Source organism: Leuresthes tenuis, unplaced genomic scaffold, assembly GCF_036924035.1.
Source record: "Leuresthes tenuis unplaced genomic scaffold, fLeuTen1.0.hap1 SCAF_11, whole genome shotgun sequence".
NCBI lineage: Eukaryota > Metazoa > Chordata > Actinopteri > Atheriniformes > Atherinopsidae > Leuresthes > Leuresthes tenuis.
This window is the reverse complement of record NW_027325365.1, coordinates 11,846,005-11,858,961: the sequence shown is the minus strand read 5'-3', so window position 1 is coordinate 11,858,961 and position 12,957 is coordinate 11,846,005. Positions and strand designations below refer to the sequence as shown.

Here is a 12,957-nt window from a genome sequence, read left to right as displayed (position 1 = left end):
GACAAGTTTTAATGTTATTGTATAGAGAAGTCACAATGTTTGAAGACTCTGTGAGACCCAAGGAGCAGCTAACTTGCAGCACAAATACATTGTGATATCAGAGATGCGTACTGTTGCTGTTGTGAACGAATAAGGCATGCAAGTATAGAGACATAAAGTTTATTATTCATACACAAATCTGATCACAAGCAACTTGCAATACTTTTCAGAGAGCTCATCTCATTTGCTGGAAAATGTTCAAATAGTTATATATAAAAACACCAGATACAGTTTAAAAATAATGTTTCCCTTACATTCATCATGGCAGATTTTTTTTTACAAACGCAAACCCCTTTGGCCAAGCACAGACATTCGTAATGAACTTTTTATGACTGTATATTATTACTGTGTTTTATTATTAGTACAGGAATAATAAAACCCTCCTGTCATTACACATTGGAGACTGCAGTTTCTCTCCAAAGGCTCAAGGGTCAGGTAGTCAGTCTACAGGATAGATAGTGACATAGAAAAGTTTTTTTGTTTTTTCTTTAAGTGATGCAGTGTGTCACATACTACTGCTGTGGACCTCATCCTCACACTCAGGTGGCCGGACACAGCAAGGGCTCACTCTCCCTGTCCCTGATTCTGATTCTGATCCTGACGTTCCTTCAGAGCCAGAATTGCTTTTCGGTAAAGATCTATTGGAGACAGGGTCATCTTTTTCAGTAAAAGCTGTGATTTCATCATTTCAGAGTCCGTAGTGTTACTGTATTGGACTGGTGGATGGAAGGAGTGGATGACGCTCACCAAAGGTTGCAGAAAGGTCCACGGGTTGAGAGTAAGCTTCACGTGTCTCCTCTGTGTTGATCTTGTTCTTTCGCTTCACTTTCACTACTTTCTTCTTCTTCCTTTTTTCTCCTTTAACTAGACACAAGAAAAAACAATTAGTTTTTATTTTTTAAACAGCATTAAAAAAATGCAGCCTGTTAATAACAACCGAAGACAACCTTTCGGCAGTTTCTCGTCGCTGTTGAGGGATTCTGGCACACTCGGAGTCTCTTCTTTCACCTTTGTCTTGCGTTTCAGCTTGCCTTTTTTCGGAGGGATCAGGGCACTGCTGGCTTTGTCTCTGTGACCAGAGTTTTCTTGATCCCCTTCATTACAGTCACCCTCCTCATCCTCTTCCTGTTTGTGAGCTTCTTCATCATCCGGTTCACCTTCCTTCACCTTGACTGGCATCTTCTTCTTCTTTTTTGTCCTCAGCTTGTTTTTCAGAGAGCTCTCCTGGAAAGGATGAGTAGTATATTGTCGCTCATGCTATATCGCGAATGACTTCATATTGTGACAAACAATACAAAAGAATAACATAACAGGAGACAGGACACGATAGGCCTTTGCTATTGCTGACATTTTGATCTGTCCCAATAGAGAAATGCATGTGGGAAAAATAACGTCAAGTTTGAATGCAACTGTCCTTCAAATTCAAGTACATTTATTTTTATTCTTTGGTATTTAAACCAGAGTTTTGATATTTGTTTTCTCATGTATCTGTCCGTGTAGTTTTAATCAGTTTTGATGCCCCTGCTGATTTACTGAGTGGCTGTTGTTTTTAAATGTGCTCATAATTAAATTGAGATGATTATTACTAAAAAAAAAAAAAAAGAGGAGGATTTACAAACCTTTGTTAGGAGACTAAGTTACTAAGTGTATATATTAATGAATTAGGCAGCTGATTGTTTCATTCTTCTGACAGTTTTCTAAGAATATAGTGCAGAAATCCTCTGGTTCCAGCTCCTCGATGGGAATTGTTGCCACTTGGAAACTGAATTTAATTAAGCTTTAAATAATTTGGTCGACAAAGCAAGACATTTAAGTCTTCACTCTGAATTGTGGAAGGCTAGGATGTACACTTTGGGGGATGGGCAAGACAGTCATTTAAAGATTTCAGTCAAAATATCCAGGAATGCAAGAATTGGGAAATTCTGGGACAATAACTTTGTTGGAAATTATGATTTGGCCAATGGCCAATAGGTGATACCAATTGCTTTTAACACTGAAGTGTTATAATAAAAGTACTTGAACATTTTAAGAATGAAAAAGATCATAGCTTCTCATATTAAAGAAAATGGTCTCAAAAGATATCTTTACCTATTAAATCTTGTAAGTTTCTGGGGAAGACTGTGCAACACAACCAGGACACAGCAGATAAATATCAGTATCAGCCACTGCCATTGGCTGACATTACCCTATCTGCCAATAGGCTGATTACAGTCAATAAGGTGAATATTGTCCTATACTGATATCAGGCCAATAAATCAATGCATCCTGAAATATGTCATAATCAATCTTAACTTCCTGAGAAATTAGTATTAAAATTATAGAAGACACAAGAGATGTGCTACAAATAGCAAATTTTCCAGTTTATATATATCTCTATATAGAGAGATGTATATACATACACACACATGCTATCGATAATTGAAAGATAATTATATATTTCTGAACATATGCCCTCTTCAGATGTAAATCCATGGTACGTGTTCTTTTTGTAGGGGCAGAATTTGTAGAAGAGCAGTGGATTACCTTTGATTTTTTTACATTTCAAAACAACTTGTTTTCCTGACCTTTTGCAGCATGTTCCGAATGGGTTGCAGCTTCCCTTCGCTCTTGGTCTTTTTCTCTTTGGGCCGATGAACCTGGCGAAGATCTGACTTACTGGATCGTATCCTGAGGTAAGACAATATTTGAGATAGAGGTTCAGCGCAAAGCGAAAATGAACTAATCTGTCTTGTTTAGGCTGATGCTGTCACATGCAATACTTGAAGCCATGAATCCTTTGAATATGAAAGCCTCTCTTACCGTTCGACTTTGGGTTTTCTGCGTACTCTCTCAGTTTTCCCAGTCTTTTCTCTCTCTCTCGGCTCCAGAGGCCTCTTGCTGTCCTGGGCTACACGAGCACATAGCTCTGGATAATCCAAACAGACAGCACGAAGCAACCACCGGAGGCCTCGCAGGGTCTTTCTGTCTGACCGGCGTCGCAGGTCCATTAAGGCTGAACAAGGCTCCTTGGAGGAAACATAAAAGGTCAGTTTTTCTGCATGTCTAAAGTGGCTGGCTGTACCCCCCCCCCCCCAAAAAAAATCCATGGGATATTCTATTCCATTATGTACATGTGATTAATATCTGATCAAGTTTCAGTATAATTACTCACTATATGGCACAGAGAGCGGCTCTGGTTGACCAGCCTCTCCAGAGACAGAATCTCAATCAGTTCACTTCCCACCAAAGAATTCATTTTATCCTGTTTGTTTGCCAACCTGAAAGCAAATCGCAAGTGTCCTGTTAATTTTGCATTTTTAATCATTGAGCACCAAAGAGCACTGTTTGCACTGCACACAAGGTTGAATCACATAGAGAATTCAGGAGATGAAACTGGGTGTTCTTACACTAATATAGGTTTTCCTGCCACCCTCGGCTGCTTCAGCAGGTCACTGAGAACCTCCCTGACCTCTCTCATCTTCTGCCGGTCGCTGGAGTCCACCACAAAGATGATGCCGTGGGCCTCTCCGCAGAGCTCCCTCCAGGCTCCCCGCGACTCCACTGATCCTCCAACATCCAGCAGCGTGACCAGGTAATTTTCAATTCTCAGCTCATTTCTAATGCAGCCGTGGGTGGGCCCTGAGTCTACACCATGGGGGACTGGAAAAGGAAAACACAGGTGGATCACTTGTTGAATTTCTGCTTTAAGCACTTACTGTAAGTCATTGTTGAAGTCACTCATTTATCACCTCTTAACATCCCTCTGATGGAGGAGGTTTTCCCTGCTCTGTCAAGACCAACCACAAGAACGGTCACTTTCCTGCAGAGAAGTACATACATTATGATGTTTGAACAGAAGTAGTGATGTATACCTTGAACTGACAGACGTGGATTTTATCAGTAATCAGTAAACAATATATAACATGTAAAAGCTTGTTCAGTAGGAGTGCAGGAGTACTTTTGATTTTAGGGGAAAAGTTAGCAGAATGAGCAACATTAGGAATTTATTTGAACAAATATTGTGTATTTAAGACAGTTTTACTACACAGTCTTATAAAGTATGGTAAGGTTTGGCTAAAACATTTAAAATAAACACCGTTATGTCACTTCTTGGTGTATCTACCATAATGAAGCCTCGATTTTAGCATTTTTGTTTTCACTTTCAGGATTTTGAGACCCCACGTGTTGAATCACCGCCCAAGAACCCACAGGGACAAGCACCCCCGTGTGGCTGTACTGGCACATGGGTAGTCGTGACTCAGGTGGAGGAACAGACTGTCCGCTCATTTAAGGAGCACGGTTCAGTGTCTTGCATGGCAGCATTGTGTGAATGGGAGGATAAGAAATACACTTTTAAAGCACTTTGTGAATCTAACTAATGTTAAAAGGTGCCAAGTAGGTGCAGACCTTTTACCAAATGTGAGCAGCTTCTTCATCATGAGTTAGCCCAGCCTTAAAGCACGACAGACCTTATTTATTTTTCTATTTCACTCTAAATGAGGCCATATTTTGACTAAATGAACATCATGTTGTGTAGAAGTCGTCTTGATTAGGAAACAAATTTGGAAAAGAGGTAACAAATAAAGCAAGAAGACATATTTTCCTCATAGACTACAGCCTGCCTTCTTTTTGCAACCAGATGCATCACCCCCTGCTGTCCATTCAAAAAAATACAACATGAAGGCACTTTTGCATGGGCTTCACTTTTCTAGTCTGCTGGTTAAATCCTTCTGAATATAGTTTATGGTTTTTCATGATGGTTGAAGCAGGGAGATGGCACCTCCTCTGTGTGAGAGAAGCTTGGTTTAAAATGAGCTTGACGTCATAAAAAGATTAACATTTGGGTTCTTTGTGAATTCTGTGGATAACGTGAAAACAAGACTGAACCTTTTAAATCTAACCTTTTACAGCCGGTGTTTGCTTCTTATTTACAAATGAGACTAAAAAAGATGGGCTAACAGCATGGAAATATTTGTTTTACAGCGTTTAAGCATTGCAGACAGACTAAAATGATGTTCATTGAATTGATAGTGATTGATTTGGATGAGCTACAACTATAGTTTTTTGGCAAATATTTTGCAACATTATGTGGTGAGAATCTAACACTGTCACCAATATTTTCTAAGCTCATTTAATAAACATTCACTGTTAAATTTGGGATATCAAAAATGACCCAAAAGTGATTAAAAAAATGGCCAAAAATAATAATGAATAGATAAGTAAGAAATCTGGAAAAGTATGGAACTTAGAAATGGAAAATGTAAACCCTGTTGATTTTGTTGTGCTGGCTGCTGACAAGGCTTAGGGAGGCTTTTTTTTCTAAATAGAAGTTGATTATAAATTTCACTCTGATTTTTAATTAATCAGTCTTTTGTACCTTATTGGCTCCTGTATTTTGGAGACCCAGCTGCAGCAGTTGCTCATCAGGTTGAACATGTTTAATTGGGTTGAATAAGGTGTGCACAGTGGCCACCATCTTCTCTGGAACTGGTACCTGCAGACAGATGATGAACCTTAGTATGACACACACACACACACACACACGCACGCACGCATGCATGGGGCTTGCTGCCCAAGTAAATGGGGGGGTCATGACCAGGTCTAACGCAAAGATGCTTTTTGTCTGGCTCCCATTGGCTTAGGAGGTGTTTACAGATTGTCGGATTTCCTAGATGTCATGGGAACTATGAGTACCATACCTAAGCTGGGCAGTTCACACCGAGCAGAAGGTGTGTCTGAGATAGTCGGAACACGTGCTAAAAAAAACGCAGGCAGATCCAACAGTCATTCATCCGGTGCATCTGTTCAGGTGCCATAATCTGCTAAAGCCAGTTTCAAATGGCCCACTTCTACAGAGCTGTTAACAAGCTGACCCTTGTTTGTTTTTGTTGCAGAAAACAGCGACGGCGTCAACGTGTATCAAACACTGTGCAAGTAAGCATGATTTAGACAAGTATTAAATATCTGAAATTGCAACACCTTACATATATAGAGAAAGTTCATTTGACAGCTTTGGTATCAAGAGTAAATAGTTATTATAACTCGTAGAAATCCAATGTCAAAACTACTTAATGTGTTGGATGTGTGAAGTTCTGAAGATTTTCCTCTTTATGAAGAAAAATTATATTCTATGTATTAAACGACCGGTTTTGTCTTTTCCACCTCCACTTGGACAAATACAGTAATGCTGTTTAGTGATGTTTTTTGGTCTTGGCAAAAATTTGGAGTCTGGTCCGTGCTTTGAAAAATTCTACATGCAAATCTGTATGTTAATTTAGCTGAGATTAAAAGAGTAAATCTGAAGAGAAACTTCACAATTAGGCACACCTGCAGGTAGAAAAAATTGTGAAAGAGTTTTGATGTGCATTAAAAAAAAACACACACATTAAACACCAAATAATTTTTTTTTTAAATATGGCAATGTAAACAGCAAACCCGCATTACACCGACAGATGTCTATTTCATGAATATCTTTAAAGGAAATGTAACTATTTTGGTTCGTAAATCTGTGATAAATACTGCACTGAACACCAGAGAACATCAGAGAACTACACTGACAGTGAGCAAACATGAAACAGATGGTAACATACAAATCCATGGTTCAAAACAAAGCATTTTAATTACTGCAGGCACTCAACTACTATGACCTGATTCAACTGAATGAGCAAACTACACATAAAAGGTGCAAAATGTAAATATTCATCAAGCTGTTAGAGAACATACTCACAGAAGTAAGTCTATATCCATGCATTTGTTTGGGTGCTTGTCCCTACTAACATCTTGCGCCCACCTGCTACTAAACTAATCAGGCTCACACTAAGCCTTTGGTCACCCCATGTGGGAGGCGCAACCTGGGAAATGTTGCGTTCCCTTGTCAACCAATCCTGTAGCTTCTAGAACTGCCTGCTAATCTCATTGGATGGCGTGAGCCTTCTTCGAAACTCGACCAAATAAAGGTGCATAAATCTGCCCAGGAGAACTAAATGTGTTGAGTCGTGTGATGCGTGACGTGATCTGATGTTCTTGGTGAAGTCAGAAAGTGGCAGCATTAGTGCAGCTTTAGGCTGTGCGGCTTTAGTGTTTCCTGAATGGATGACATGATACTGTCCATGAGGTGTCAAGCTCCAGTGTTCTCGCAATGTACATTTGCAGTATATCTGTGTTCTCTTGTAGGCTACACAGTTTGATAAAATTATGTAAGGTGATAAGATCACAAACAGCTGTTTTTTGTTCTCTGGTATTCCTTTTACTATACATTTTATTTCTCAAAGATTATCTTACTTTTTGTGAGCCTTCCTAACGCGGGGCCCAGCACAATGGTTGAAATGTACTAAGAGTGGATTGTTACAATTAAAGAAGTAAGATGTGAATGTAGATGTAGTTCATGTGAGAAAAGATTTGACAAGGAAATCCATTAAAAATAGCACAATTGTTCAAGGACATGAACCCTTTCTTTACTGGAGGTGAGACCGTCCTCCACCCAAATATGTCCCCATGGAGCATTCGACCCCTAATTACATCAGTAAAATATGCAACCGCAAGTGGTTGTGAGAGCAACTGCAGATGAAAAAAAGAAGGCGTCCCCTACAACATAGAGTTGTAAAAAGAATGTATTTAGCCCTACATACAGTCTTTTTTTAACCCTAACCAAGTGATCCTATTATCTAAACCAACCAGGAATTGACAAAGGTGTTTCAATAAAGTTTTGTTGTGTTTTTGGACAGACTATTGACTCTGAAGTGAAAAGTTTGTTGTTATATGCTGGTCTTTAAGTCGTGTAATAAATGCATAAGTGATTGAGAGCGTTGGATGTAACTGTACCATCCGACGCCACCTCCAACCTCCTAATAAAGGCTTTTGGATTTCCTATAAGAGACAGTTGAGAATGCTGTCCGCTCTGGTGTGGAAATGCTCATACCAATTATATTTCCCTTCATCTCCTTGCAGTCTGAGGATTTGTTGATTCATTTAAACTTGTCTTCTTCTGAAGCAGAATAATTTAATAACATGCATGTTTAATCTTAAAAATCTGAACAAAAGACAGTTTTATGCTTGAATATTAATCTATCTTGGGTTTTCTGTAATAGCCCAGGGTCAAAATCATGCACGCAGGCTCAAAGATATCAAAGTCACTCACCCAAATCATTAATTGATTGGGACTGGAAGTTTCAAAATGTCTTGAAACTTACCAAGTTTATGTCCCAGTAAGTGATCATGCTTGTCTGCAGCTGACTGCGTCTCTATGCCAGCAAAAAGGGTTTGTTCGGCAGCACTCTTCAGATTGACCCAGACACAATAAAATGGAAGAAGTCCAATAAACTCACTGCAGATCTGAAAATGTGGGTCACAGATTTACACAAGTTCTGAGTCATTTTCAAACAGCAGACTGAAAGAAAAGCCAAGCTGTCAGCCTGAGCTGAGATCACAATGACTCAGATGGTCAGGAGCAACCCACAAACCATGAAGGCACGGGTCTGCCATGAACTGCGGACAGTTTGAAAATGCTTCAGTCAAGAGAGTTATCCTAAAACTGCCATCTGAAATCCTCTACTCCAACATCATTATCTTGAAGCCTGACTACTGTTTGCAACTGACCGCATGGACAAAGAAAAAGGCCTCTGGAAGAAAGTTTGATGATGAGACAAATATTCAGCTGTTTGGCCACAATGATCAGATGTACAACCCCAATTCCAAAAAGTCTGGACACTGTGGAAAAAACTGAACACAATGATTTACAAATTTATCAAACCAACATTTCATTCATAAGGATCACATTTTTTTTTGTGCGGCATTCAGCACCAACAGCTTTGTTCCAACTGTTAAACATAGTATTGTAGGCACCATTCTCTGGAGATGTTTTACTCTTAGTGGAACTGGTAAATTGCACAAAATTGATGTAAAAACAAAGAAGTGGGATCACTTCTGAAATCATAGGATCTGTGCCAGGAAACCATCAAATTCAGCAGAATACAGAATTCTGCCAAAAGCTTATCGATTACAAACAAAAGTATCTCTCGTCAAGGGGGAACTTCCTGTGAGGCTTTCATCCAAAACTTAGGTGGGCTGTATTTAAATTTCTTTAGCCTTTATGTATATTTTTACCTTTGTGTCATTTACAGAAATCCCACAATAAAGCAAAACCAGTGCTCAATTTTCCCACATTAAAGATATACGTCGTACAATTATTCTGCAGCCAGAAAAAGAACAGTTCAGAGAACTTGTTGAATGTCCAAAATTGCCATGATCTTCAAATCTATCCGAATAGAACGCTGTTCATGTGTCTGAGCCATTGCTCACCTCAGCATTAATAAAGGATTAATTCAACAAACTGTATTACATAACGGTATTAATGATTCCGGCTGTTCAGCACATATTGTATTTAACATCTGCCACTAGATGGCCTCATGTTCACATAGTCCTCAGCAATAGTATGCCGCTATGTTTGAGTTGTTAAAGCTAAATTCCAGATTACATTCTACTGAACGTATGTGTCTGTGCAACATCTAGAAAAACCAATCCATGTTACACATTATTTAATTATTATGCAGGAAATCTGTAGAATAAATTCAGTGAATTTAAGAGGCAGAGCTTCTGCAACCTTGTTGCAAATGGAAAATCAATATTTAGTGACATATTTCAAAGACTTGGAACAGTTTAGGCTTTATCTCATTATGTCATTAAACCCCTATCCAATCAGACACTGCCTTCCTCTGCTGAGTAAACTCATCCTAGACTCTGGACATAACCCTACGTCAGCTGACACACAAACACACAGCAAAACCAGCAGTGGTTGATTACCACACCCCTGTTTATTCCCATTCTCCACATTGCAAATGTGTTTCAGACACCCCCAGCTGCTAATGTTGCAATATGTTACTGTTAGGCTACACGGAATTCGCTGATTTAGAATATCAATGTTAAAAGAATATTTTTGGTAAGTACTCATTGTCTTTCCTGTATGAGAGCGATGAGAATACTGGAATAGTTTGTGCCTGCATGATAACGCTACGGTCAAGAGCTTTATCATACAGACAGTTAGCTTAGCCTAAAGAGTTAAAATGGAGAACCAGCTGGTCTGTCTACTCAGACGTAACAAAAATTCTGGACACCAGTGGTATTTCAGGGCAGCTATATCATTTCTCATGTATTTGGATGAAGCAAAACTGTTGTTCCGATTTCAGATTTTGTGCTAAGCTAAACTAACCAGCTGCTGCGTGTTTACTGTACAATTTTGAGTGTATCAATCTTCACATTCTCTTAGCAGAAAGTCAAATAAACATATGCACCTGCAGAGGTTTTCTTGTCAAAATATGTCAAAACAAAAGGAGAGCATGAGGTCGACTTCAGTTCCCTGTGAAGAGTTTGAAACAGACGAGTAGTGTGGTCTTACGCTGACAGGCTTGGAACACAGTGGATAGCCCGGGGCATGCCTGGCCTTACATAATGAGCTTTATGTCTTGTGCTTCCTCTGGCCTCCACAGACACACAGTCTACAGTCTGAAGTCACTGACCCACGCCACTGTTTCACCAAACACATGCATTAATAATGACAAGGCCACATACAATGTGCTGACTCCCTCACAAAGAAAAGATCTGATTAGACAGGAAGAGGTCATCATGTTTTGAGTAAAGTGTGTTGAAACTGTTGATGGTAAAACGTACACAGAACAACCCCCTTTGTTTTGTATTTCAAGTGGAAATTACAGTAAAATCAAAGCTGAAAAGGTTCTGCAATGGCCACCACAGTTGGTGGACATGTCACACGTATTTCTGTTACTAACTGAGCAAATAGAATTGACTAATGTCATGTAAATTGCATGTGTTCTAAACAAATATGATACATAATGAGTCAATGTCTGTGAGGAAATGAATGAGAGGACAGAGTGGAAATCTAATAGTTGGTTCTCTGTTTGTTGTCTGCACCTGTTCACACTCCGCTCTAAAGCTTGTGAGTCACTATAACAAGGCCAGCCCCGCCATGCCGGCTGAAACTAAAAATGGAAACGCAGAGAAACTGATCTCTCTAAGCTTTGCCCTCCACAGTGCTTTCTTTTGGATAAGAAAGAAACTGTGTGTGATAAAGCTGTGGTGCATCTCTGATAGTATTTTCTAAAATTAGCGTCTCTTGGTCGGAGTCCAGAGAGATTAAAGTATAGAAATATGATGCGTTCCTCGCATTTAACTATTTTCTCACTGTAATTATTTTTGAGAAACCCAGAAGTTGATTTGATTTTACAGCTTTGACCTCAACTTCCACTAGTAGTAACTGAAGTACTAGTAGTAGTAACACTACTCAGTAACCTGTGCATCATACCACATGCAGAGTTAAACATAGCCCTTATGTCAGCTTTATTTATACACTATTCCAACACAACTGAATCATTGTTCTTTTTTCTATTTCTAATACATGGCTTAAAAAAATACTTTTTCACTGATCCTGTACAATATACGTCTGTTAGTAATTTGTAAAGTAGATGTATCTCCCCTTAAGTTATGTATATTTGTCTCTAGGATTTTGGTTTTCACAAGGAAACACCTTTTCACATTTTTCTTTTATTACTGTGGGAAAGCTGCATGGTGGTGGTGTTGCTTAGCACCGTCAACTCACAGCAAGAAGGATCCTGGTTTGAATTCTGTCTGGGGCCTTTCTGTGTAAACTTTGCATGTTCTCCCTGTGCATGCATGGGTATTGTGGCTTCCTCCCACATTCCAAAAACATGAATATTAGGTGGATTAATGAGTCTCAATTGATTGCAGGTTTGAGCGTGCCTGGTTGTTTCTCCAGCTCCCGCTGACCCTGAATTAGATTAATTGGGTATAAAAAAATTGGATGGATGGATTGTTGGAAGCCAAGAGGCGAAGATGCTTATGTACACATTATTTTTTGTTCTGTAACTACTCCCTCTTCTTCTACCCGTCTAAAGGTGTTCGGTAAAGAGGTCAGAGTCGGTGGTATGTTTATTGATTGTTTGCTGGTTTTAATGAGTGCAGATGAGCGTCAGACCAAGACCCAAAGAGGTAATGAATTTTGAATTCTCGAAACTACTCATCCGTCACAGCCCGTCAGAACTGGCTGAAAAGCTGGCAGGCAAGTAATGAGCGAGATCACATTTGCACAACATTTCCATCAAATTATGTATCTACACTGCTCAAAATATGGGGAACGTCCAGCTCAAGGGCCAAAAGTGGTCCATGGACCATCTCAATCTGGATTGAGACGTCATCAAAAACAAAACAACCAAACTAAAAATGTATTTTAAAAAAAACAAACAAGTTTGATAATTACACTTGAGGCATGTGAGGAATGTTAAAAATCTCTCCCGCCATGTCACTTGATTCCAGCGAAGAGTGCCATCTACATTTAGACAGAACAGAAAAATAGTCCTCAAGTTAAGTCTGCCAACCACAGGGTTGGTACACTGATCAAGGCCAAGGCAGTTAAGAAAGTTTGAAACAAACTACAAACTTTCCAATCCTAAACCAGACCGAATTTTCACACAACGCTTCATAGAAGTTAGCAGATACACTTTTAATTTTTACAAATGTTCAGCCATGACAGCTAATTTGAACTGTTGGAGAATCTATAGCTGAGTCCCATTCAACATAAACATTACTCTAACCCCAGCCCTACCTGCTGACCAAGTACGGAAGCCCAGAGAGGCCATGCTTGAAAAAAAATTTTTTAAACATTTTCTCGAGATCACAAGTTAATTTGCTCATTGTGCCAAGATATCAAAGCTAGTTCTTGTGGTGGTAATTGTCATTATCATTATATATTAAGTTTTTTTTGGCAATTAAGCTTACATGATGTCAGTGTTTTCTGTAAAACAAAAAGGTATTTTCTTGAAATAATAAGTCAATATAGTTTGTTAGTTCCGTCTTGAAAAGTTGGTTTTCTCATCACCACAAACAGTGGGATTGCCTGTAGGCCAGCTACCA

At 39.2% G+C, this 12,957-nt stretch overlaps 1 protein-coding gene across 2 annotated transcripts; it reads right to left on the bottom strand.

Annotated features, from left to right (window-relative positions):
- Nucleotides 1-232: 232 nt before the first annotated feature.
- On the bottom strand, nt 233-6,823 carry arl13a (ADP-ribosylation factor-like 13A). Of its 2 annotated transcripts, none has more exons than XM_072396405.1 (10): nt 6,746-6,823; nt 5,396-5,512; nt 3,768-3,838; nt 3,426-3,678; nt 3,191-3,296; nt 2,839-3,044; nt 2,604-2,706; nt 977-1,263; nt 787-894; nt 233-677 (listed from the first exon to the last, which is right to left on the bottom strand). In XM_072396405.1, the coding sequence occupies exons 1-9, from the start codon at nt 6,763-6,765 to the stop codon at nt 825-827; spliced, it is 1,233 nt and encodes a 410-aa protein (XP_072252506.1). In that variant the 5' UTR covers nt 6,766-6,823; the 3' UTR covers nt 233-677; nt 787-824. The 2 variants fall into 2 exon arrangements, with proteins under 2 accessions (XP_072252506.1, XP_072252505.1); XM_072396404.1 differs by having other exon boundaries at nt 787-903; nt 987-1,263.
- Nucleotides 6,824-12,957: the final 6,134 nt, after the last annotated feature.